Source organism: Python bivittatus, unplaced genomic scaffold (assembly GCF_059951505.1).
Source record: "Python bivittatus isolate LINGU-HERP-01145 unplaced genomic scaffold, Pbiv_v1 ctg000250_np1212, whole genome shotgun sequence".
Classification (NCBI taxonomy): domain Eukaryota; kingdom Metazoa; phylum Chordata; class Lepidosauria; order Squamata; family Pythonidae; genus Python; species Python bivittatus.
In genome coordinates, this window is record NW_028277057.1 from 695,318 (window position 1) to 722,772 (window position 27,455).

The 27,455-nt window shown below is 42.9% G+C and overlaps 2 protein-coding genes across 5 annotated transcripts; one reads left to right on the forward strand and one right to left on the reverse strand.

The window, feature by feature from the left end:
- The first annotated feature begins 1,532 nt into the window (after nucleotides 1-1,532).
- Nucleotides 1,533-8,617, forward strand: CUNH1orf232 (chromosome unknown C1orf232 homolog). The gene is made up of 4 exons (XM_025166557.2): nucleotides 1,533-2,249; nucleotides 3,434-3,520; nucleotides 4,765-4,862; nucleotides 6,318-8,617. Exons 1-4 carry the CDS (start codon nucleotides 2,163-2,165, stop codon nucleotides 6,616-6,618), a joined length of 573 nt encoding a protein of 190 aa, XP_025022325.1. The 5' UTR covers nucleotides 1,533-2,162; the 3' UTR covers nucleotides 6,619-8,617.
- FAM110D (family with sequence similarity 110 member D) lies at nucleotides 4,884-24,754 on the reverse strand. 4 transcript variants are annotated; one of them, XR_015796155.1, is made up of 4 exons: nucleotides 21,123-24,749; nucleotides 20,153-20,284; nucleotides 10,512-13,670; nucleotides 4,884-5,152 (listed from the first exon to the last, which is right to left on the reverse strand). XR_015796155.1 is itself a non-coding variant. In XM_025166558.2 (4 exons), the coding sequence occupies exon 4, from the start codon at nucleotides 13,336-13,338 to the stop codon at nucleotides 12,295-12,297; it is 1,044 nt and encodes a 347-aa protein (XP_025022326.1). In that variant the 5' UTR covers nucleotides 13,339-13,393; nucleotides 13,555-13,670; nucleotides 20,153-20,284; nucleotides 21,123-24,751; the 3' UTR covers nucleotides 9,992-12,294. The 4 variants fall into 4 exon arrangements, 3 of the variants coding, with proteins under 3 accessions (XP_025022326.1, XP_007428135.1, XP_087997049.1); XM_025166558.2 differs by lacking the exon at nucleotides 4,884-5,152 and having other exon boundaries at nucleotides 9,992-13,393; nucleotides 13,555-13,670; nucleotides 21,123-24,751; XM_007428073.4 differs by lacking the exon at nucleotides 4,884-5,152 and having other exon boundaries at nucleotides 9,992-13,393; nucleotides 21,123-24,754.
- Nucleotides 24,755-27,455: the final 2,701 nt, after the last annotated feature.

The window sequence follows — 27,455 nt, forward strand, 5'->3', positions numbered from 1 at the left end:
ATTCTCTTTCCTGTTCTACAGTGTTAATACATACATACATACTTACATGCTGCCCTATGTTATAGCAGGTTACACTTCTCTGGGAAGGAGTCTGCATGGCATGAACGATGATCTAACTGCAAAATTATGAGCAGCATTTCCCTTCTGGATGGAATAACTAAAATGTCTCTTGGGGGATTTGGACCTAATGACCTTGGCCTTTTTCTTGATCCAAATCTACCACAGGACCCCACTGATTCCAGCCTTTCATTAAAGTAATAATGAAAAATAGGTCATCAGCTCCACGATATACAAAAGAAAGAAAATCAAATTGTATGCAAAAAAATACAAGATTTTTCCTTCTTAGCAATCAGTAAACCTTAGGTATTGAGATCATCCAAATATTATAAATAATATTATTATATCACATCTTGAAGTTTTGACACCACAAGCTTTTTGGTGAGTGAACTTAAAACCCATTTCTTATTAATAGATTTGCGTGGGCGCTCAAGTCTAGTAGGATTTTATGCCCCACTTTTCCATCAAGTCAATATCTTGCCATGGGTTAACAAGGCTGAGTGTATATACCTATGGCAGAAGTGGACAGCTTTCTGAAGCTGGAGTACTGTGCACACACACACTTTGGTCTCCAGTGCTTGTAAGGTATGTGTGGCAGTGTGTAATGATGTCACCAGATGGGGTAGGGCTCAGGTTTTGGGGGGAGTTTGTGAGAGAGGTGTTCCCTTCCCACATATCAGTTCATTCGAAAATTAATAGTTCTCTCCCTTCTTCCCATCTCCAAAGAAGCATCAGAACTTCTCAGTGCCATAATTTCCACTGTTGTTCCAGTTGACCTCCAAGTCACAGTCACCCTCACTAAACATTGGGTGTGAAGAGGAAGTAAGTGCACATATTGATCCCAAGTTTGAGTTTGAACAAAATGCACTTAAGAACTCTTGGATCTGAACAGGCTTCCCAACACAGCTCAGTTTTGGGAAGGGCCCACATCTGATCTATATTGGCTGTGTGAAACAGCAGAAATGGGTTTGTGGAATTAGGATGTGGCTGTCAGCACAAGACAAAGGAACAGCTGCCTGTTCATTAGCTACTTGTGATCATGTTGCTGCAGCAGGCTGAGAAATAATAAGACATTTACTGACATGTAAAGGCAGTGGACAGGCATCTGTCATTAGCTAGGGGGAGAAGGGCCCCAGCTGAAGCAAGTTGGGTGATGGAAAGAGAACATCTCCCTGCCCTCTCTCCAACAGTTAGAGCATAATTTGGAATGTGACAGACAAGCAAGCTTCCTTGCAGGTTTTAAGACACAGTCTGGACATTTGACAGAGTGGGAGGGGAGATTGGCATTCTGCCTAAAGCAGAAACTAAATCCAGGAAGGAGAAGACACCGGTCTGCAAGGCTATCGGCCCTACAAAATAATTTATCTGTCAGTGGCTATTTTGAGCCTGCTGCTGAACTCCTACGTTCCAGAGCCTGTTGTTGCAGGAGATCAGTTACAGGGTACAGACAATGGGGTGTAATGCAACAACTTAGGAAGGCTTTCCTTTTCAGTTTCTTTGAGATTCCAAAGTGGGAGAAACAGTCTGCTTGGGATTAGGGAACTTCTGGAGCCAAGTGGGACATTCTGAAGATGAGGAGGCTTTCTACACAGAAAGGGTCTTTGCCCATAAGCAAAGTCTTAATGAACAAGGGTAACCAGCAAGGATTAGTTTTCCAAGTGTGAGTTGAAAAGGCAATCATATTTTTGCAGAACCTATCTGGGGATGGGATGCATAAAGAAGACAGAACCAAAGATGCTCCTGTTGTTTCCAAGAGCTGTCATCCATTAGTATTCTGGGTCAGCCACGTATCTGATTCTACTTTGTTCTTTGAGATGAATGCTGTATGCTTCTGAATTGTTAATGAAGACACCAGATCTAAGGAGGAGGCAGCCAGAAACAGGTGTGAAGTAGCAGGACACGCTAGCTTCTATCTGAGCTACTAGTATCCTGCAGAGCCCCCAAAGCAGCTGGGTGCTGTGGCACAATGGCCACTGGAACTTAACTTGCTCAGAGCTCAGTGTAGAAACTGAAGAGGGAACTGCAAAGCTTAAAGCGTCACTTGCTGGGACCCTCTTGCATCTGGAGAAACTGAGACCACAGAAGCTGAACTGGCTGTTGCAACAATGACTCAGGGATTCTGGAAAGTCTACAAGGCAAAAGTACTGCAAGCCCTTGGTGGAGAGTTGCAGGAAGAGGATCTCCAAGATGAGGTAGAGCAATCCATGATCAGGCCTCTTCTTTTTTTTCCTGGGTCACTGAATAGGGGTTCACCAACTTTCCCCACCCATTCCAGATAGGTGGACTTTAACTCCCAATATTTTTCAGCCAGTGTAGCCATTGATAAAAATTCTGGGGATTAAAGGCCACCCATCTGGAATGCAGTGGGGAAGATCCCAGATACGTCCTGCTTTTTATTTTATGGGAAATCATTTTTTAGATCAGAATAGGAACAGACAACGTGATATCTGTGGCTATCAATGATCTACTAACATTCTAACTCTTGCAATTTTTAAATAAGTAAGTAAATAAATAAATGGCAGAAGGCATGCTGTAAAACAGTAACACCCTCCAGCATAATCTTTACATTCAAAAATGCCTCGGGGTGGACCACACATACAGTAGGTCTTAGAGGCATTTTGAAAAAGAACAACAATGGGAGGTTGCCACCCAAATTGTTTCTTTCAAAATGAGCCTGTCTGACCAGAAAAAAAAAAGACATGAAAAGATAGTAGGGAGCATCCTGAGATGGGATACTAAAGAGGTTGATAAAGAACAAATAACCAATTTGTCCTCTGATCAGTTGGTTATTTCTGACTAGTGATCCTCAATGTGGCAGCACTTTCTGAATGGGTAATCTTTCCATGCTAGCCAGCATGTGAACAAGCCCACCTCATGATACCAGAACCAAACGTTTCCCCAACCCTAGTTGAAAATGCAGTTGCATCTCTTGATTTAAGAAACCTTAGTTGATTGATTGAATCAGTTTTTGTTCATCTACTGATCTGTTTAAGCCTGAATTAATTTGCCGATGATACAGGAAAGAAACACCATGCTTTCCCCCCCTCTTAGATAGGAGATGCATTGAAAACATCATAACTTTAGTAAATGTGTTATTTACTAAATGTGTTCCTCCCAATCTGGAGTGAAGGTGCTCCATTCTATCCAATAATAATAGTGGGACTGGCTTTGCAGATCATTAAATAACCTTTCGGATTGGGGAGGGGAGATGTTGAAAGATGATTTGCAGCACTTCATTTCAAAATGGAGTTAGACAGCTCAGCTGTCTTTATTCTGCTCTTTCTACTGAATGGGACCACAGATTGCTGTAGAAACAAAGGGCCACTGTTGCCCACTCTTGCACTAGCCGTTCCAACAAGGTGACGTCTTTTTTCAGAGAGAGAATCCTGAACTGGTGGAAACGACAGACTCCATACTGCTGACAGAGGAGGGATTGAACCCTGTTTCTCAGTTGGCTCGGCGGGTAAGAAAAATCACTATTCCCATTCACAGCTGAAGTCTCTTTTAGATTTCTGAAGCTGCTGTTACATTACAGAAAAAGTGCCTGTGTAACCTTTGAGGTCCAAACGAACAGCAACCCCTTAATAAATGTATGATAATGCTAGAATAAAATGGCTGGCTCAGCCTTTTAGGGACATTTGAGTGGGAGGGGAAGGGAATTTGCGAACTCCAGGATAATCAATAACAATAATACATTGATTTCTTTCCAGAATAAGTGGGCACGGTTTTCAAAAAGGGAGCGCAGCAATATCTGTGGATGAAAAGTTGCTAGTCGGGCCAATAGGAAATAGCCTTCCTGTGGTGCGAAAATATGTAGGTATGCATTTGAGGTTGAGCACACAGCTCTAGAAGAAGAAAGTGAGACATATAAGGAAAAATTAAGTGAAAATGTGGTTTTCCTCAAAGTGACAGGTAATTTATACTGGCATCAAGGACATTTCAGGACCATAGCCATGAAATAAAGGGAAGTCTCCTGCTTGAGAGAAAAAGTACAGTATTGCAAATCTACTGTATACAAAATGTTAAAGGGCAGAGACATCGCACTGATAACAAGAGTAGGTATTGTCAGGGCCGTGGCCTTCCTAATTGTAACGCTGTGAAAGCTAGACTTTTTGAAAGGCTGAATGAAGAAAACTGGATGCCTTTGAACTGTGGTGCTGGAGAAAATTGTTGAGAATATCTTGAATTGCAAGAATAGTCCAGTATTTGATAAACACAGTGGAAGCACTAATAATGAAACTATTTGAGACACAAAGTCAAAAGTCACCATAGAAGCCCTTGATATCTTCCAGTGACTTTGATATCACTGGAGAAGACCCCTTTTTCAAACTTGTTTTCGGAGACTGACCATCTTGGGGGACTCTGGGGGCCAGCAAAAAAAAAAAAAAAAAAAAGGATGAAGTAACCACTTGTGATCCACAGGGATCACCCACACCTGACCTGGAACCTATCCATCATCTCAGAGATTTTTAGTCAGCCCAGAGAAGAGCACTTAAGAACAGATTCATCTCTTGCTGAGCAGTTGGGTTGAAGAGTTCCAGCACACTGTCCATTACAGCTCCAGAAAGAAAAACAGCCATAAAAATGCCCTTTATGGTTTGAAAGGAAATTGCTTTGAGGGAATGGCTCTGCAGTTTGTCTGAGGAAGCCTCTTGCCATGATGTCTACCAACAAACCAATTGTCTCTTCTTTGATCTTGGTATGTAGGTCCAGGGAGCTGGAGTCAAAAGCTGGAGGACTGTGTCATCTTTGTTCAGTCGGGAGGATGAAGATCAGCTGCTGGCTCCTGAACCTTGTGCAGACCAGTAAGAGAAATCTTTCCTTTTTCCCCCTAACCCTAGCTGCTGCAGTTTCAAAGTGCCAATACAATCACAAGACTTTTAAAATATATATAGTGATTATAACTCTCAAATTGTTTGAATAGGGCAGATATACCTCCATAAGAATGACAGTCTGGTTCCACATTTTTTCTTCTTAGAGAAATAGCATGTACACAGAATCCTCCCTTTACCCAGAATGGCAGTTCATTTTCATAGCCGTAACAGGCACTTACGGAGGAGAACTCTTCCCTCCAAACTCAGATTGCCCTGAATTCCTGCAAAAAACAAAAATGTCAGCCATCAATCATTCACATTCTTGGCACTTGTTTAAGGAACATAACTACCCTGAATGTTTTATTTCCTTATTTTTTTCTGATATGAGCTGTTCTTGGCTATGATTGGCAGAGAAAGCCATTGTTGCCAAGGGAATAAGGAAGGAAATCCACTGGGTTCCTTGTCCTTCTCTAGAAATAAGCTTTAGTGTTTTGTTTTTTAGCCATATACTCCTTGCAAAGCTGTATTAATTTTAGGGAGGGCTGATTTGGTTTTGTCCCATTGTGGCTACTAAAAGCTGATGGTTTTGCATCCTTTTGCAATTACAAATATATGAGTACAGCCAAGGTTAGCAGATAAATATGCAGACAGGACGGTGCCCATCTAGACAGAGCATCAGTCCCTGAAAGCTAATTGCAAACATTCCTTGTTCTCTCTCTTTCCCTAGCTAGAATTGACCAGCTGTTCTTTTCAGCCTTCTGCCCTCCAGTGGGCAGATAAAATGTGACACAAAACAGTTGCATGGCGCTTTCAACCTCCAATAGCCTTTATTTATTTATTTATTTACATTTATTATAGTCGCTCAACTCCAATGGATGTTAGCTTCAAGCTATACTAAAGCTCTAGAAAATATTCCCTTTATTTTTATGATGTCCATTACCTTCTATTCACCATTAAAAAAGCTCAAATAAGGTTAAAACTGTAGAATCCGTTAAAACTACAATAACTAAATCTATAAGCATGCCAAGCTCGAGATATGGTCCAGATGGTGTTATATGGGCCTTATATTCTTTAGGATTGCTATGTACTAACATTAATTTAAGGCTTTTAGGATTAATGTCACGTGTTTCCAGATAGTTTCCCACTTAACTTGGTAGGACGTTTACTGTACGTTCCTTCTATGATAGTTTAGGTAAGCATCTCTTGTGAAACTAAATTGTTACAATCTTGTTATAGGGAAGATTGAAGAGTATATTTTACGTGAGAAATATTAATTTCAATTTCCATTACTTTTAGGTAGGGTTGGGAAAGACTTCTGTTTGAAATTTTGGAGAGCCATTTCCACTTAGAGCAAATTGAAGATCTGACTTGGCATAAAGCAACTTCTTGTGTTTCTGATCTTATCCTTAGAATTTGGAGGACTTATACATTATCTTCTCCTTTCAGCCCTTTAGCTGCAAAACCAGCAGGAGAATCACCTTCCGAGAAGAAGACCTCTGGCCTTTGGGATGTCTTTGCCACTAAGTGGCAGCAAACTTCAGCTCTGGAAAAAATGGCTGCCAAGGTGGATCCCAGGGAAGAAATAGCTGAGGGCAGTGGGATGTCTGGGGAGATGGCAGCTGAGGAAGCCAGTGACCTTGGCCACGACAATGATCTCCGAGAGGCTGAAGGTGTAGCCTTCAAATGGAGCTTCCTAACCAGCAAATTCACTGAGTTGAAGAACAAGAATATTCCCAAAAGTAACTAGGACAGACACAGAAATGGAGGACTTCGAGTGAGTGACCCTTTCCTGGTAATAAAATATTAATTTTATTATTTTCCAACAACTTTCTGGAAAAAGTGCTAGGCTCACTATGAAAGATGCAGTTCCAGATTTGGGTGTTGTTAATGATCGTAACTTTATGAAGCCTTCCCACAGTGTGTGTCTCCAATGCCTCCGTTCCATTCCTCTCCTTTTTTCCTTATAAGACAGTTCCTAAAATAATTGTAATCCTAATGAACACTTTGGAAAATCTTCCTTGCCAGAGACTGTTGCCTGTCAAAAAATGAGAACCTCCTTCTCCACATTCACCTATTTTGATGGCACCAAGAATGATTTTCTAAAAAAGTAGCTGTCACAGAGCTGATTAATCCAAGAGTCAAATCTATGGCTATAGCAGTCTACAAGAAGATCCTGTGACAACTTGCTGCAGTTGATAGACTTGGATGGAGGAGACCTGGATACAGATCCCCGCTCAGCCATGATGAGTTCTATGCAACAGACCTTTCAGAGTTATCACTATATTAAAATGGGAGATCTCTAGGCATGGAAATCCCAAACTCTTCACAAAAAAAGCATGATGCGAATGTTGGTGACCAAAAGTAACTAAATCTGTGCATGGAGACACTTTCCATGTTGTCAGGCAGACCTCAGAGTTAGGAAACTGCTTGGTGATGGTGTTTGCAGTGCAGTTAAACTCCAGGAATTCTGTCTTCTAAAGGAAGGGCTTTGTCTTGGGGAATCTTCAAGTTCAACTCCTGGAACGTCAGGAAGGGTTGGGAAGGATGTCTCCCTTCTAAAGCCCTGAAGGGTTGCTATAAACAACATAGACAGTACCAAGCACCAAGGATTAAAAGACCGGTTTGAGTTTAGACAGTTTCCTTGGCTCCTTCCTCAGACGTAGTTACGAGGCAAAGCACATACCTTGTATGCAGACAAAGTCTCCGGTTCAATCCCTGGTATCTCTCAGCAGGACTAGAAAAAATTCCTATGTAAAATCCTGTTTCAAGGTTGGCTGGTTTGAAGATGATTTTAGATCCTTCTCAAATTATGTTGGGGAATGAAAGTGGAAGAAGTGTCACAAGTCAGAGTAAAATAGCTTTCTAAATTCATAACCTGTGGAAGCTAGCAGTCCAGGTGGACAAGGATTATAATCCCAAAATGTGTCAAAGAAAACTGATTGGAGACTCGTTTTGCTAGATATGTGGAGTAAGGGAGGATTCAGGCTGCAAAATTTGCTATAGTGTAGGGTGTCCAAGATTCTTCTATAATCTTCACTTATTCCTAGCACCTCTATCTTACTGGACAAAGATGATTTTCCTCCTGCAGCACACATGGGCAACAGGTGACTCTCGGGGTGTAGTCAATCTCTAACCTCTCAGCCCAAACCATTATGACCAATGGCACAGCATGATGGGAAATAAAGCTTCAAATATCTGGTGAGGTCCTTGTCCTTTATGAACCAAAAATCATCAGCAGAAAGATTGAAGGAGCTTGCCATTGACAACTCTATCTTATGGATCTCCACTCTCACAATGTTTCTGCTGAAGCTGGCACCATTTTTAAAGAAGAAAGTATCCCTGGATTCAGAATGCTGGCTTGTCATACTGTATAAGACTGTCTACATGTGAGGAGTTCAGCAGTTCTCTGCAGAACTTTCAGTCCATACACCAAGCAGACATTGGACATACCTACCTCATCTATCTGGTAACACCTTCATTTTTCTTCAGATCTTTGTTGATGACTATATCACATTTAAAAAAAAATCCTAATCCATGTAGTTTTTTACAGCTTGAAAAGAGGCTTCTGTTCGAGCATCGGTGTCCTCTGCCTCTCTTCCTCCTTCCCCAACTGTCAGTCCCAAGTAATGTTTGAATTAAGAAGTGTGTTGAAAATTAAATACCTTAACAGCCAGAAATAGCCTCAGATTGATCATTGTCTTTTATGTCATGGAAATACAAGTTTGTAGAGAATTGTAGATGACCTGCTAAACATGGTCCTTGTTCTAATTCCATGCAATCCTTTGCCAAATGTTAACTCCCCTATTCAAGAGATTGGTTCAGACTTCTGCAAAGAGTTATCTGTTAGAATTTTGTGAAGATCCCACCTGAAGATTCAGTTCAAAGACAATTAGATCACACCACCTCTTTGAAGAATTGATATTCAAATAATTGAATCAGATTGCTATTTTTTTTCTGATGTCTCAGAAATTGGGTGTCTCTGAATCAGTTCAACAATGTTATAACCTCTTGTGCATCGCAAACACCTTTCTCTGAATAGATGGTTTGACCCAATTAGATTCCACAGTTTGGATCAACTCAGTTAAATAATTTGAATTATATCTTGGGTGATGTGCACATTTTTACACTCTGCCTCTTTCCTACAGCTTGCTGCTTGGGGAGAGACAACAGAGTATCAGAGAGAAAGGAATTAAGATCCATACCTACCTCACGCCCTGGCTACAGCCAGATCTTGGTTCAGCCCCATCCCACACTACACTCAAGATTTTCTTGATATGCAGCCCTTAGAGGCAGAGAGAAACATGCTTAACTCCCCTTAGCTATAACTATAAGGCAATCTGTAACCATTCTGCACAAATCAGTCAAACAGAGGTATGTGTAAATAATTCTCAAGTTAAAGAAGATAGGGATTTTGCATAATTTTGCAATGTTACCTATGTTGCAGTATTAAGTATTCTGTTTTTGTTCATTAAGGGGGAAGGCATGACATTAAAGTAGGAACTGAAGGACAGGAAATGTTCTACAGCAGTGTTTCTCAACCTCAGCAACTTTTAAGATATATGGACTTCAACTCCCAGAATTCCCCAGCCTGCTTGGCTGGCTGGGGAATTCTGGGAGTTGAAGTCCACACATCTTGAAGTTCCCAACATTAAGAAACACTGTTCTACAGTCTCTTCAGCTTCTGCAAATGGCCAAGTTCACACATTTTGAAATATAGACTTGCAATCATAAGGTTTGGAAATGTAACTTCAGTTGTTCATTTTAATGGAATCTTGTATTTTCATGGAATGGGCTAGAATAAATTGCCTCTAGCAGCCCTATTCAAAGTAAGTGCAGGCTTAGCATAAGATGATTATGATATATCTAGTTACCACAAGGTGGCAATAGACACACTGTCTTCAGAAATTAAAAAGTTAACCTCGTTAACTTTCTACAGAGCAATAATCCAGAGTTTGTCAGAGAGCAATCTTCAATCATGGGCTGTCATTTTTTATGTACATTCAATGGAAAATATCTTAGAATCCATATTATAACTGTGCAATGTACATTTGGGATAAAAATTGATTAAAGCACACTGTTTCTGAAATGCACCTTCAGTTACAAAAAAAAAGTCACCTTTCAGAAGCCGATACCGTGATGATGTCTGGGACTTTGAGCTTCCACGTTATTAGAGAACAAACTTCACTATTTTATTTGATTTTATTTAAGAAGTGTACATGGCTGCCCAACTTGGACAGCTGCAACTCAGGGCAGTTCTGCAAAGGATATTTAGACAGCTTCCAGATCAGCTCCACACCTATTATCCTATCTGTTTGAATTCTTTGGCAGGTGTGATGTTTTTATTTTTTGCAGCTCAGTTGTGAAATAAAAGAATTTGCTCTGAAATCAGTTTTCCACTGGAAACTGTGGAGCCTTGAAGAGCTTGGGGGTGAGCCATTTCTCTACTGGCAGAATTCTTGTGTCTTCCCTTCTCCTGGCTATTTGTGCTTCTGCTACTTTAATGGGTCCTTAAAGAATAATGGTGGCTTGACAGCTTTGTATCCCTTCCCCCCCAGCTCCCCAAGGAAGCAGGGATGAAATTGACAAGAGTTGTGACTGTATTCTTACTTTTGTGTTTATGTGTGTGTGCTAAACACTTACCTCTGTTGATTTGTTTCTTCCCTTCCCTTTTTTTTTTTTTTATGGAGGTAAAGGGAGTTTTGTTGCTGCAGAATCTCAGGGTGTGCTGGAAATTTTTGTTCCTTATTTTCAAAGCTGCAAGAACTGCGGCAGGGGATACTTCAAATTGCTATTGAGGGATTAAAGATCAGAAGCAGAGCAGTGTAGAAGTGTCCTTAGAGGGGTTCCTCTTGATTTTCCTCACCCCTGAAGTGGAGAACAGTCAGAATGGAAGAGCTGAATAAAATCCTCAGGCCTCCCCTAGAAACAATTCCAGTTTGCTCGGAGGTATAGGCATCCTTTTTTTCCACTGCACTGAATGTCACACAGAAAGTCACGGGTTACATTTGGTGGTTGCCTAGTGCTTCTCCCAGACCAGAAAATAAATCATCCAGCCTGACATTTGCTGATGGATCCCCAAGCTGAACCCCCTCGGGATGCTGTTTCCCAAAAGGTATTAACCTCACGTTGGTCTTAAGTTAAAGGCAGACAAGTTTATCAACAGCTTTTCTTTTTATTAGAAACCCATGGAAACAGCATCATCCTGCAGCAAAGTGAAGCAAGTCATACAGGCTTCAACACAAAGGAAAAACTAGAGCCAAGCACACTGGACTTGAACCAAAGTATCAGGAAAAAAACCCTGGATGATTCAATTACAGGACTACATTCCGGATAGTTCAGCATGACAGTCTGCCAACAGGAGTGGAAATTCCTTAGCGCTCATCACTTCATCAGAGGGCTAACTGGAGCAGTGATTAATAACCCAACCAACCAACGTACATCGGGGTTGTACATTGCTAGAGGATCAGGATGCATCTTTGCAACAGCCTTGTAGAAAAGATGATAAGCAAACCTAACCTTCCTCCTTAGGAAATGTCATGGGTGAGTACAGGTAGTGTACTCAACGTATGACCACAATTGGGACCAGAACTTCCATTGCTAAGCAATGCAGTCATTAAGTGAGTCTTGCCCAATTTTATGACCTTTTTTGTCACAGTTGTTAAGCAAATCACCACGGTCGTTAAGTGAATCACACAGCCGTTAAGCGAATCCAGCTTCCCCCATTGACTTTGCTTGTCAGAAGCCCCTGGGAAGGTCACAGGTGGTGATCACGTGACCCTGGGACGCTGCAACCGTCATAAATACATGCCAGTTGCCAAGCACCTGAATTTTGATCATATGACCATGGGGATGCTGCGACAGTCATAAGTGCAAGGACCAGTTGTAAGTCATTTTTTTCAGCACCATTGTAATTTCGAACGATCATTAAATGAATGGTCATAAATCAAGGACTACTTGTAGAGATTTGAACCCAAGCCTCCCTCTGTTGCTGCTGCACCACAATGGCTATCAATAAATGTGGAAAGAAAGAAATGTGTTCATCTTCTATGGATGGGAGCAAGAAAGTTTCTTCAAAGTTTAGCCCTTAGATTAGCCTGGACACTGTATCCTTATTGCCAAGCACACCTTTAGGGCAACTTTTCCCATCCAATGCCCTCCACCTGTGTTAGACTTTCACTCCCAGAATTCTCAGTATGATGATTAACCATTATTAACCATGATGATTAGGGACTGGGAAAATTTCAGTGAAAGCTCAAGGCCAAGTGGTTTTTAACAGTATTCTTCCTAGAAAGGCACCTCTGGTGAGAGATAGTGGTTTCTCCCTGCTCTCTTTCCCATAGTGGGAATGTGGCCATCACCTCCAGAACAGAACTTCCCCTCACGTGGACAAGGGGAGAGCCTTAGAAATCAGACCTTTATGAGTTCATACTGTAGATTCTTTGGATGTAGTCTGGGCCTGCTGGCAGCTGTAAAGCCATTTAATGACACGGGCATTTCGCTCCACAACGGAGACCGATGCAGGCAGCTTTTCACTTGGCTCTTCAGCAGACAATGTCTCCCCGTTATAGGAAATGCCACCAGGTTCAGAACTAGCTGAGCCAATGCAGAAGGAACTAGCTTCCCAGTTCCCTGGCTTGAATCGTTCAGCTCCAAGCACCTCTACCAGATTCCTGTCCAAGCCACAGTAATTAAAGAACCGTTCTTTCTCTGAAAGAGGAAGAGAATAACTCGGAGTCAGCTCTTTCTTGGCCTCTGTTTGGTAAGGGCCTGAGGAAGGAAAGGGCTGGTCAACGTTGAGCTGAGAGCTGGCTTGGGGCCTTTGACTGAGCTCAGACGCACAACCCATGAATCCGGGTAGGATGCCTACTGAATGTGCAGTCCTTGTGTCCTCCTTCTCTGCAGGTACCCAGACCATGGAGTTTTCTTCTTGAGTCACTTCCAGGTGTCCATCTCCCAACAGACTCCTTGAGGGAGAACAGCTATGATGTCCATCCCTCAGTGGTCCCTGAAACAGCCACTTCATTAGGCTGTACCCTTTGCTGTTCTCCTTGTTGACAGCGGAACAGTCCCGTTTCTGCCGGTAGATGACAAGCGAGTCAGGCCTCAGCAGGCGCCTGCCACCCCCTCGCCGCACTATGGGTGACTGAGGAGAAGGAGGCTGCTTCCTGGGGCTGAGGTCATCTTGGCCTGCCATCAAGCCTTGAGGAATTTCACTCTGCTGGTGGAGGGTCAGGGGTCTTCTGCAGCATGGGGAAGACTGAGGAGTGTAGCTGAGCAGAACCGGTTCTTGACGACTGTTGATCACTTGCCGAGATTTGACGTATTTGGCTTTGTCAGCCTCCAGCCTCTCCACAGCGCTCGGTGTCCGCCCACCGCTGCTCATCTCCAGCTGCTTCCGCAAGTAATCAGGCCCTCGTGTCAGCAGACCCAGAGGGGAAAGTCCATCTCCTGGAGAAAGAGGCCTCATTCTGTATCCACAGTTTCAGCTGTTGTGCAATTTTCAAAACCAGGATTTTTTTGATCTGCAATAATTGCATAAAGAGATGATGACTGTTAACAGGCCAAGAGAACTAGCAGAATGTTGTCCAACACCACACCCTTGATAAAAGATATATGGTTGTCCCACATGAGGCTTTGGCTACTCCTTCCACAATCAGTTCTGCAGTGCTAGAAACCAGCTTACTTGCTTGTTTGTTTTTACTTCGTGTGATTAAAATTCAGCCACATTTCCAAAGAGGAGTGAAATTCTCTTTCTGTGAAGAGAGAGCACAGTTGGATGCTGGCCACTCCACAGTGGTCCTAGAAGCAGAGAAGAAGATTAATGAGACCATGCAAACACAGGATGTGATTTCCTATCACATTACGATCCTTGAAAGATGGGAATTGCTGGGAAATTCAGACATAAGCTAATAGGATCATCAACAGTGATTAATATTTTGCTTTCTAAAAAAATGTGAATATTTGTTGAAGCCCTGACCTGCCTTTGGGAAACTCCCATGTTCCAGCTCAAACGAAATGGCCACAACATGCCAAGTTGCAAAAAGTCTTACTCCAGGTAATTCTCACTTTGTTCTATGCTTTTCTAAGTGCCCCTACTTAGGGCAATCTTTCTCAACTACAGCTCTTGTGATGAGTTGGACTTGAAGTTCCATAATTCCTGACCAGCATGAACAAATGACAAGAAAGGGGATTTCACCTTTTTACCTAAACATTAGGTAAAACTGTTGGTACAAGATTCAGCAGTGAACGGGCTGCCTTAGAAAACAGTGCTTCCTTTCATCAGATATTTTTAAGCAAAGACTGATGGCTATGTATTAAGGTCCTGTTCCTGTGAGTTTCCTGGATCAGCAGAAAGCTGGACTAGACTGGGGTGTGTCACATTTTTTTCAAGCAGTGGCCGCACTTGGCTTGTGGTGGCATATGGGAGAAGCATGTTCCAAAAAGTAACAAAAAGTAAATTTGACTTCATTTAACATCAATTACATTAAATAAAATATATCTAGCCAGTTAGGGGTAGTGGTTAATTCTGGTCCCACCGTAGGCACAAAGCCAGCTGGGATGACCTTGTGTCAGGTTCAGCCCAAAGAACTCCAAGAGACAACGCAATTACAGTTCTGTTGCGTTTATTAGCTTCCACCTCAAGACAGAAATCTCTCCAGACTGAACCTAAGTTCCCAAGCCAGCCAGCCACAACACCGTGAATTCCTTAGGGTGGTGCCAGTCTCATCTTCTTAAACTTCCCATGCGCCTGCTGGGGGCTAAGGAAACGCTTATCTCCCTGAGCGTGGCCTTCATAACACCATTCCATCACACCTTGGGCCAGTCCTTCTCTTTCAGTCCTGGGAAGAAGGCAAGGGCAAACCACTTCCAAAAATCTTGCCAAGAAAACTGCAGGGACTTGTCCAGGCAGTCATCAGAAGTCAAGACTGACTTGAAGGCACAAAAATGAATGAATGAATGAATGAATGAATGAATGAATGAATGAATGAATGAATGGATTTTCCCCCTTCTGCTACATTAAATATAATCAACAGTTAACAAGTGTTGGAGGATAGGTAGCCCTTCAAGATGGTCCAGATCAAGAAACAGACTCCTCAAGATGACTATATTAAGATAGGCTATTGTAACAGAATCTTACAAGCTTGACCACATTTTCCCCTTCCCTCCCTCTTATAGCTCAGGGATTAGAGGAGGAGCTAAACTAAGACTCTTTCTAATAGTTTCCCTGGCTCAAAGCATGTTTTAGCACCTTCTGCTATTGGAACAGTTTCTGAATACTTTCTCCAAGGTCATCTCTGTGGCTCCCTTCAGTGAATACTACCAAGTTATTCCATACTATTTGTGGCAAATTTCACTTGATCAGCTGATATTAATTCAGCCAAGGTCTTGGCCCTGGCCAAAAAGGGAAGGATTTCATTTTTATGCTCCCACAGTAAAAAACCAGGTTTTTCAAAACTGTGCTTATTACACCAGTCCAAGATGCTGTTCAGGGCCAAGAGATGCTCCAGAAAGATTCAGTTCAGAAGAGGAAGTCCTGCTGGGCACTGTGTCAAAGGAGTTCCATGGTTTTCATGCAGAGGTTCCAAGAGGAAGCCAAGCAGGAAAAAATAGAGGAACTAGGAGCCTTATCTTTATAGGCTCAGCCATCCCCAGAACAAAGCAAACTCCACAAGCAACAGCAAGCATAAAAGCTATTCTACCCTGCTCCAGGCAATCAGTTGTATGAGGACAGCCAAGTCTGGGGCAGGAAGATGGAGACAGTAGGAGGTTAGAAAAGCCACAGTGGGTGTTATGGACTTCCCTTCCGTTTCATGCGATTTGAAGTAAATCTCAGTTCCTAAAGGAGGGTTGGCCTGAGGTGGACCACCTTGCCTGCTTCCTTTTCATAAAGGAATGCCAGGAAACGCTGGTGACGCTTTGGAACAGGATGCCTAGTTTTTTATCTGGGGAAAAAGTAGGCACAGAGAACCTGTCTCTTTTTAGAAGCTGCTGAATTATAAGCTGCCAGCATCCCTCATTCTTGGCTATGTTTGGCTGAGGCTGTTGAGAGTTTGAGTTCATCAGCATCTGGGGAGACATAAGTTTCTCCATCCTGGGAAAGATCTTGGAAAAGTCTGGTAGGGTCCAGGATGGGAGGGAATGGTAGATCACTGATGAGATTTGATAGGCAGAGTGTGATAGAATCCAGCATGTCCATTGGATGAATTCTGCTGTTCAGTTCAAGAGTGTAGCCAGGCAGGCAGAATGCAGTGAGCTTCTGAGGTTTCAGTCGGGAATCCTTGGTGTATTAACCCATCAGAATTACATGATGGAAACTTCTACCTGGGAATATCCGTTCATGATCTGCCCACTGAGTTTTGCTGGGCAGAAAGGGCTACAAAAATGACTTCCTGTTCACATTTAGAGTTTCCTGAGTCAATGGCGTTTCCACAGGAGTGGGATTTGATGCACTCTTTTGTTCCAACTTCTTGGTATACTTCTGCTTATACCTATAGCCCAATGTTGACTAGCGGTAGGACTCTAAATAAATGGAGTATGCTATAGACTCAATTTACTTTTTGCTTCTTCAACAAATAAGGATGTATATGCTAGGCTAGCCTTCTCCAACCTGAACCCTTTCAGAAGTGTCAGAACTACAGCTCCTAGAATTGCAGGTCCCTCTGATTGGAGTTCTGGGAGCGGTAATCCTAGCCCATCTGGAGGGTACCAGGTTGGGGAAGACATTGTGTTATGCTAAAATTATAGTGGCCTTTGCCTCTTCAAGTTACCTCCTGTTCTCCAGCCATTTCACCCTTGCTAATTTAAAAGGGTGAATGAATACCAAACAAATAAGGTTGCAAGGAAAAACAGCTTGAAAAACTGAGACTTTGCCTTCCTCTCCAGATTTGTGTAGTTAATAATTTGCCACATTCAGGAAGATAGTAAATGGAATTGTTACACCGTTACGGTGATGGGCCAGGGGTCCTTCAAAAAGTGCTCCAGTGTAAGATTTTCAACAACTTCTCCCAACACCTGTCATGGATCTTCTTTTCAGTTAAGAACAAAATGGGCCCCCTCTCATGCAGAAATAAGAATGGGAAAGATGGTAAATCCAAGAACGGCTGATATGCAAGAGGGTGGTTGAGATCAGTAAGTATGAGGCAATGATTCTATACCTATTTCTGCCCTTCAGTGAGATTGCAGATGGTTATTTATATATAAGTGTGATGGAATGGACTTATGAAGGCCAGGCTCAGGGAGATAAGCGTGTTCTTAGCCCCCAACAGGAGCGTGGGAAGTTAAAGAAGATGAGGCTGGCACCTCCCTAAGGAATTCATGGTGTTGTGGCGGGCTGGCTTGGGAACTAGGGTTGAGTCTGGTGAAATTGACGTCAGGTTCAGCCCAAAGAACTCCAAGAGACAACGCAATTACAGTTCTGTTGCGTTTATTAGCTTCAACCTCAAGACAGAAATTTCACCAGACTCAACCCTAGTTCCCAAGCCAGCCAGCCACAACACCGTGAATTCCTTAGGGAGGTGCCAGCCTCATCTTCTTGAACTTCCCATGCTCCTGCTGGGGGCTAAGGAAACGCTTATCTCCCTGAGCCTGGCCTTCATAAGTCCATTCCATCACAATAAGGAGAGAAGCAAATGGTGCTGAAAAGGCCATCTAATCCCACAGATTGGACAATCAGAAGCCAATAGATCACTAAATTGGATTCACGCCCAATATCTAGCACCTCCTAACTAACCCAGAACCATCTGGCCTTTCTTGCTAATCCAAATAGTTCTGAAACCTCTCACCTAAGCACATTTAGCCACTTTCTGCATGGAAATAACGTGGATGTAGGAACTCCGACACACTTAGGAATGCAGAATTTAAATTTGCATAATCCCACACACTGCATGGCCAAAGCCATGCCAATGGAGAGATTATAAGAATGGAAGGCCCATATTTTGAGAGAAGGTTGGCCCATTGTGATGGACAGTTGTTCTCCAGGGTTTCCAGCTGAAACCTGCTATCACTCACCAAGATTTTTTTTTTTAAACTGAAGCAATTTTAACATGAGATGTTCTGTATACAAAACCGATATTCAGTCATTCAGATGTTGTCCCTTCTTCTCATCCCCTCCCAAACTTTTTTTTCAGGATGCAGCTCCTCTCTCCACTTATTGTCTTGGTTAAGAATTGAACCCAAGACATCTAGTACCCCAAAAGAGAATCCTATCTATTTTGCAAGATATTCAGACTGAGCAGCTGTTTTTCTTGCCTAAGGCAAGACTAGGATTCATGGTCTCCTGGTTTCTACTCCAGCACCTTAACCACTACTCCAAACTGCCTCTTGGCGGAGATCACCTCTTTCCTCACTATACTAATATTTGTGTGTGGAACAAATGGCAGGAAAGATTCGAAGCAGTTTAATGGATGGAGTGAAAATATTCCAGGTACAGAGCTGAATTGTCATTATTTGGGGTGCAAAAATTAGTTGACTCTTAGATGGCTACAAACAGTAAGAATTCTCTCTGTTTTAGCCCAGATATAATAGCCCTAGTAACTGTTCCACCCAGCCTTGATACGGATCTCAGATGCTCCCCTGGCTTTCAGCATAGCAGCTGCAGCTAGATGGAGCAACTGTGTGGCTGCTTGTGATAAGCAAGTGAAATTTTGGCCTTGCACAACTGGGTTTCTTCATCTTCCTCCTGACTAGCCAAGCAGAAGCCATGTGTTGAACCCATTGCTCCCTCCATCTGTTTTGAGAAACAAGGGAGCCATTTCCTGAACGGCCTACTCTCTGCTGACTTCCCTAACCTCCCTCTCTCCCTTCCCCTTCAGCCTGTGCAGTTGTTGATGGCCATGTCCCTTTTGATCCTCAAAATTATATATATGCAGCAGGAGAAAATGGGCATTGTTCCCTGGGCCAAAGAGAAAATTCTAGGCTAGAAATCAGTTACCAGCTCCAAAGTTAAAACCCTTTTTATATCTTCCCATGTTCCCTCTTCCCCAAAAATGAAAAATGATTGAAAACATTGTGCAACCAACTTCACTTTTTCACATAAGAAACATAAAAGGGTTCCCATGTTTATTATTCTGATCAAAGTGAGTTGATCTTTTTGTCTCACCTCTAGGTGTTTCTGAACTACAACATGGTCAATGGGGAGAGAGGGTGGGTGCTGTCATGTAGCAATATCTGGACACAACAGATTTCCCCACCCTCTATTATACCCAAAGCATGGGGGCTACTTCATTAAAAAAAAATTAATATATTGTTGATTGATTGCATGAATTGTTTCACTTCTGTTCAGTTCTCACAGCATTCAACACTTTTTGAATGCAGGAAATCTCAGGTTCAACCCTTGCTATTTCCACTTGGAAAACAATCTCACATGGGAAGTCTCAAAAGGGCCCTCTGCCCTACAACAATTCTGACATTGGTGTACAATCCTCTCAGAGCACAGCTGAGCTCCCAACTTCATGGCATGGTCCACAATTAATTAAGGAGTTTGTTTTTGGTGTTCCAGACACTAGGACCTGAAGCCATTTACTGAAGTACTGTACAAAGTTCAGAAATAACATCATATCACAGGCATTATGAGCATAATCAAACATAGCTTGCTGCCAGCTGGGGGACATACTAGAGACTCTCCTTGGGGAACCAGACCTGCCCTGGTGAGTCACTCCCATTCAAAGAGAGTTTCTCTGGGGGCCAAATGTGATCCTAATCAAAAAGGCAGCTAGACTCAGTTATCCAGTCCTTCTTGGAATGTGGCTTACTGACAGCTAAGAGGAACCCCATAAAAATCCCCCTCCTCCTCCCAGATGAAATCTATTGCTGAGTTCTTATGTACTTAGGTAGTCTTTCAAAAAGCCGTGGTGGACTACAATTTCTTATGAGATATATGCTCATCTTGCTGTCATGTAATGTATGGAAGGGCTCCACAAAAGGCCATATCAAGATCCCCCAAGAGATTGAACAACTTTCCCTAAGATGTGAGGGTCTGAGGAACAGGTTACAAGACTAATTTCTACTGAAGTTTTGCCTCTTGAATCAACAGCTATAAATAAGCCTGTCTGGTGCTAGCAGTCTCCTTCCTCCCTGGGACACACCCTCCAAATTTGGAAGTTTAAGTACAGACCTCACGAAATGGGATACATATGCACAGAAGCCAACCACCGCACCAGCCACGGGAGACTCCCCTAAATGCTTACTCTGAGTTGCCACTTGCTCACCAGAGGAAACACACCACCATAGTCTCAAGAGTTGGCTCTCAGGCAAGAATCTTGTGCCATTTTGGGGTTACCTACCCAAAACTGATGCCTTCTGGATGTGCTGGTTATCTTCTGCCCCTTCAACATGATCCACAGACCTGCTTCCCCTTCAGTGGACTACAGCACCCATCACACTTTAAAGATGATGGGTATTATAATCCAAGGCAGCTGTAAGACACAAGGTTGTGGACATCTATGTTATGGATTTCACAGATTTATTGTGACGAAAGTCTACTAAGTCCACTTTGAAAAAGCTTATCCTAAAGTTTACAGCATACGATCTAGTCTGCCTAAATTTCTGTCATTAATCCTTCAGCTCCTCGTGATTCCCTTCTTAATACATAAAGCACATGTATATCAAGGCTACTAATTTTAGTATTCAGTTATTAGCTTGAATTTTCTTTCTTCTGCCATCTTTAGTTACCTTGAACATCCAGCTGACTAGAAAGCCAAACTATTATTTGGGTGAATGAATATATAACATTGCAAAAAACCCGACATGTAAAATGGTAACCCATGACCTCTAGTTTCTGGAATTAAAACAACTGCTTGGGGTTACACCAGATCCTGAAGCCCACTGGTTAGGTTCACAAAACACACCAAGATATAAAGCTTCCAACCACATTTTAACCTAGCACACCTTATAAACCTAGATGGATATATAACCCATAAAGGGGATTTCCTTTTCCCCACCCACAATTAAGCATTCAAATGCACACAGAAAGATACTTTGACTCTCTCTTTGAGCCTGAATTGACAGTGTCCCCTAATTGGGTCCCTCCACATCAGTGCTCCTCAACCTTGGCTGGGGCTGGGGAATTCTGGGAGCTGGAGTCCACACATCTGAAAGTTGCCAAGGTTGAGGAACACTACTCCACGTGAAATGGGAGAGAATTCTTAGCCAGCAGTCATTAGCAAGGCCAAGGGGAGACTAATTCCTGAGCAGCTGTTCTCTAACCTGGTGGTCACCAGATGTGTTGGGAACCAGGGCTGCTGATGGACTCACCTTCTGGCCCCCTTTAAAGCCATGACAGCGTCCCTCCGAAACATCCAAGCACCAGAAGATTCTCGGGCAAGCAAGGGAAGTGAACTCCGCAGCTGCCAGCGGCTGGTCTGCTTGTTGTATATACAGGCTGTGAAGACAGGAAAACGCTAATCCACACCCCCCTCGGTCTTAACCCCTTCTGAACCACGTTGTGCCTTCAGGCTGCTTTTGACCCCCTCCCAGGCCATTTGCTACCTCCCCAAATGCTTCTCATATTTTTGCCAAAGCGTTAACCTTTTGCTCTCGTTTGAACTGGAAGAGAGCAACACAGACTTTAAAAGTGGGTTTCTTTACAGGGAAAGGGGGGGGGGGTTGCTTTCGTATTTCCTGTACCTATAATTTGGATGCAAACTTTACCAACTCAGTTAGATTCTGGTGGAGGGAAGTGGCCAGGCCATCAGCACCCTGCAGCCGTGAACTCAGTTGGTGACTTCAGTCTTCTGATTTGCAATATAGGGATAATAACAAACACCAGCCCACCTTGGCTCTTTAATTATAATAAAAGCTGTACGCTTTGGATATCGAAGTACTCTGAAAATGTCAAAATGCACAAATTCATTCCTTTAAGCGCTAATTACAGATGGTGGCAACAGAAATTGAGCCAGTCTGATATCCACATACTTGCAGGGAAAGAAAAAGCTTGCCTTTTTGTTCTTAAGGGAGAAAAAGGAAAATACTAACAGGACAAATATCAAGCTTTTTTTTTTTTAATCCCCAGCACTTAAATTAAGTCTGAGCATGCTCAGTAGCCATGGAGCATAGAGTGTCAGTTGAAAAAAAAATAAGGAAACCCATGGAGGATGGAATGGAGTATCCTGCAAGTGGGCAGACCTGCTGGCTGCTATTGTTAGATTAGAGAATAGATTGTAAAATAGTACATCTGTCTGCTGCTCTTGTTAAATTCTGCCTTCAAGATTTATCAGGAGTTCACCAGGATGCTTGCAATGGGTGAGCTATAGTTATGTCCTCATTATTTTGAAAATAAAATAAACCAGACCAAGCCTGAACTCTATCATGTTTAGAGCCCCAAACTGCATCATTCACAGCACCATGTTCTTAATCTAGATCAGTGTTGCTCAAGCTTGGCAACTTTAAGATGTGTGGACTTCAACTCCCAGAACTCCCAGCCAAATCCCAGAATTCTCCAGATAGCATGCTGGCCAGGGAATTCTGGGAGTTGAAGTCCGCACATCTTAAAATTGCCAAGGTTGAGAAACACTGACCTACATAGTCAGGGAAGTCAACAGGATTTATTCTCAAGGAAGGGTGCATGGTTACAGTTGATTAAGGGGACTTCCACTTGCCCATGCTTGTTCTCACTGTGGCCCATCCCCAAGGCTCCCTCCAGCCAACCAATCACAGAACACATGAAATGGGCCTGATCCAGCACCCCACTCCTATCCATGAGGTGGTTTTCGGTGTGGTCATCCATGGAGTTGCTACAGGGCAGGCTGACAAACTGTCATGGTGCAGACAGCCACAGAGATGACCTTGGAGAAGCTATACCGCGACGGAGCCTGCTAGCTGTTGATATTGATGGACGCGTGACTTGCACTTGCCTGCTTATTATGTTTTATGGTTTTAATCTGGTTTCAATTTGGTTTTAACAGGGTTATAGTTTTTATTGATATCTGTATTTTATTTACTGGGTTTTTTTGCATGGTGGTTTTAATTATGTGAGCCGCAGAGACACAAATGTGAGATGGGCGGCTATCCAAATCAAATCAAATCAAATCAATCAGTCAATCAATAAAAACATAGGAAATGAAGGAAGCATGAAAAAGAAACTGAAACTGACTCCCTCTCAACTCGCTGGGGTATAAGGAGGAGGAGGGGGAAACACTTTCAAGAGGCTTTCAAGATTAAATATCTCAATAAAGTAGAGTTCCAGTCATTCTCCTGGAGTTTGTCTCCTGACTGGCTCTACCTCAAAAGACTGACACATGGCGCCATCCCTCCTCCCAGTCAAGGTGCCCATGTTCAAAACACCATAAAATAGCCCAAAGCGCTAATGGAAAGAGCATAAAAGGCTGAGCCTGGAAGCTCCCATCAGTGGGAAAACAACCCATTCCAGGCTCCAGGGAGCATCAGCTTCTCATGCTAAAAACTGGCATATTTCTACTCGTGCAGGATTGGGCTAGAATCAGGTTACAGCCCATCTTGACCACTGTAGACATGGTGTTATGGGTCATGGTCCTTGACAAGAAGGCCAGTGACTCCATCTCAGGCGACTGATTTTAAGTGTCAAAGCAGCACCTTTGTTAATTATTACATTTATTATTCTCCTAGTTTTACTGCCAGGAAAGGAGAAAGGCATTGTCTGGGTAATTTTTTTTTTCCTGTCTCAAAGGCCCAGGTAACTTGGTTAAACTTGGACACTAGGTAGCTTAAACGGGGGTGGGGGTACAGAATTTTAGTCATCAAAACTGGTCCTGGGAAAAAAGATTTGGGCAAAGGCTCAAAAACAATACAGGCTTAGAGCTAAAAAAGCCAGCCACCTGGGAATTTAGGGAAGGAAAAAAACAATGGCCTGCCAATTTTATTTTATTTATTTTAACACCTTTCAAAAAACACAAAAATGAAAAAAGAAAAGAAAACACACACAGACACAGACACAAAGAAAAAGAAAAAGCAATAACAGTGGAAAGAACAACAAAAAAGCAATTACAGATTATCAACACACATTACATATTCATCAATATTAAACAACATATAATAGTTCCAGCAGAAGAGATTATCTATAGTTCAGGGTTGAACTGCGCAGTTCTTCGTGATCTCTGAGCACTGATGATGTTACCTGGTTGGGTAATGAAATGTCTGCAAGCAAATAACCACACTCAGGGAGCACCACGTTTTATGGGTGTGGGCGTGGGTATGTGTGCGTGCCTTCCAGTCAATGTTGACGCCTGGAGACTGCCTGGACTAGCCCCTGAAGTTTTCTTGGCAAGATTTTGGAAGTAGTTTGCCCTGGCCTCCTTCTTTCCCAGGGCTGAGAGAGAGGGACTGGCCCAAGGTCACCCAGCTGGCTTCATGCTTAAGGTAGCACTAGAACTCATGGTCTCTAGCCTGGTACCTCAACTACTACACCAAACTGGAGTACACAGAACTGTACTCCACATTTAAAAGTTTCTAAAGAAAAATTAAATAGAATTATAATACTCTATTACTGTGAAATGTCAGGAAATCTGTACCAAAGGGAGACATATTGCACATTTGTTGATTGGCAGATAAAATGGCCTTTTCAGAAACAGATAAATTACACATTTCTCGAATCCAGTCCTTTATATCAGGAATAATGCTACTTTTCCCAGTTTCTCCAAGTAATTCTCTTAGCAAAACCCCAGCCTGCCAACATGGAGCAGAACATAGGAACCAAAACAGAAAGACTTGGTCCAGATCAAAGCCAAGTTTAGTCAGGTCAGACCAAAGAAGAACGGATACTGTAAAGCTATCTCACAGCTTGCGTTGTGTAGTCTAGTAGGTCTTTTCAGCAATGCAGGGATGTCTACAGGGTGTGGTCAAGAAAGTAAATATGGTGGCTATGATGGCGCAATCATAGCTCTGCCCATTTTTTATGGGTGTCGCACATGCAACACCCATAAAAAATGGGTGGAGCCTTGATTGCACTGTTGTGGCTACCATCTTGATTTTTTTTTTTTTAACTACACCTTGTGGACACCCCTTCAGCAATGGTCCCCTATCTGTGGAGCTTTCCTGCAATAACAGGATCGTGGAATGGGTGGATCACTGCAGGCCATCTTGTCTAAGCTGTGCTCAGGATAGCAAATGCAAAACTGGGGCAACACCCGCAGGAAGCTGTCTAGCTTCTATTTGAAGGCCTCCCATGACAATGACACCCATGAATTTATTTGATGTTTTTGGCTTCCAAGGAGAACAACCCACCATATTAAGGCACTTCCAAACCCCTCAAAAAGTGGTTTGATATCAAGGTCTGCTTACCTTGAAATGTGGGGAATAATAATATTATTATTGGTCAATTCTCTCCAGCTGACCAACAGGAAAATGCAAAGATCAATGTGAAAGTGCAAAGAGAGCCAGTTTGGTCTAGTGGTGAAGCCACCAGGCTAGAAACCAGGAGGATGTGAGTTCTAGTCCTGTCTTAGGCGTAAAAGCTGGTTGGGTGACTTTGGGCCAGTCCGTCTCCCTCAGCCCAACTCATCTCACAGGGTTGTTGTTGTGGGGAAAATAGGAGGAGGAAGGAGTATTAGGTATGTTCACCACCTTGAGTTATTTATAAAAATAATAAAGGTGGGATAAAAAAAATCTGAAAAAAAATAACATTCAGACAATGTCCAGCCCCTGCTACACTTTTAATTCATGTTGTGTGTCTGCCTGATGATTTTCCCCAAAACAACAAGCAATTGCTATGAGGGGATGATGTAGAGCATTTAAAGAGGGCAACTGAGTTTCTATCAGGGAGGAGTGAAGGGAGCCAGGTGGGGGGAAGTGTTCCCACCAGCAGGAGAACAGGTTGTTCACCACCTGCACAGAACTGCAGTCCTTCAAGTTGAAAGACCAGATTTGCTCTCTGTGGCTGAGCCAGATCCTAAACTGATTCTGCTCCCAGACAGTCAGTGAGGTAAGATGAGATATATTGGAGCTGATTCAGAACTGACACAAAGATCTCATGGGGAAGTGCTCTTGGTTGCAACAAGACCAGCAGATTCTTGTGACATCTTAAAAGCAAACAAATGTATTATGGGATGACAAAATACACAGTCCGCTCAGATCTGGCCATTTCCAGAGAAATCTCGATTGACATCTATCCTGCCTGGAGAGGATAGTAATTCAACCCTATTGGAGAGCACCAGGTTAGAGAAGGTCAAGGACTTTTATGGACCAGCATCCAGTTCATCTCCTGCATACATTGACTGGGAATCTTCGGTCTGGCACTAACAGAGTTAAGACCTGGAACATCCTTGTTCTGCCTGCCTGCTCAGCCAAGAGGAAGTCTGGGTCACACTCTTTCCTGAGGAGATTTAAATTGCAGGAAGCCACAACAGAAACCTACAGAAAAGCCAGGGGTTATTTTTGTGGCTAATCTTCAATTGCACAGAATGTTGTTTCTTTTTTTAGAGAAATGGAAAGGATGGTTTCCCTGCTTTCCCACCCACATGCAACAACACTAATCCCACAGGGGGAGCAGAGAGCAACCGCTTGGAAAATAGCATACTCCGGGGATCATAAGAGGGAGGTGGAGAACAGTGAGAAATATTTAGACAACAACACACAGCAGTCATAAATCAGATTCTTCTCTGGCTTGATTCATGGAATTGTCATGAATGCGTTGTCAGTATGAAATCATGAATTAAACTGGTGGTGCAGCAATTAAGATGTTAAAGGAAGACAGGAGAGACCTGGGTTCAAGTCCACCACGAGACACAGAAGCTCCCTGGGGGACTTTAGGCCTGTCACTCCTTCAGTCAGCCAGTCTCACCATGGGGTGGCTGTGGGGATAAAAATGGAGAGTGATCTCTATCTAGGTTGCCTTGAGATCCTGGAGGAAAGAGGGGATATCAACCAACCAACCAAACATATACCATTTTGGACAAAATGTTGTTGTGAGCCATCCCTTTTTGAGAATTTAAGAAAACGATGGGTCCTGGGCTTCAAAATTCACTTTTCCTGCTTCAAAATTCTTAGCATCAGGAATTTATTTATTTATTTATTTATTTATTTATTTATTTATTTGTAGAGTCCTTGGGATTCTCTGAGCTTGGTTGTTTTCTTGCAGACATTTCATTACCTGACTAGGTAACATCTTCAGTGCTGGAAGGGGGTGGAATTTTCTCTCTGTTTATATATAGTAGCTTGTCCTGCCAGTGTTGGTGGGGGAGTTGTTTTTTTCCTTAATAGTCCCTAGATTAGGCTGTTGTGTCGCAACAACAGAAACAGAAACAACAACCTAAGAGGTCACATAGGTGTGATCCGATCCAAGGCCTTGGTAGCCTTCTTATTCCAAGCAGCCACCAAAACCCCAGATGGGCCATGCAGCAGACCACAGGAACAACTTCCAGCTCCCTCTGAAACCCTTCAGAGTTCATCAGTCACCAAGGGTGGACTGATCTAATAGGTTCTGCCTCCCTGCACCAGGTAGTGGCACCGAGAAATCCCATGGAATCAGGGTGTGATCTGACCATGACAAAGGGGATACTAAGAGCTCCCCGAATTCTAGATCACACTGCCACTGCTCCGACAGGAAAACCAGATCAGCTGTGTGACCACTGTCCCATGTTGGGCCCTGGATGACCCAGAATAGGCCCATGGCTGTCA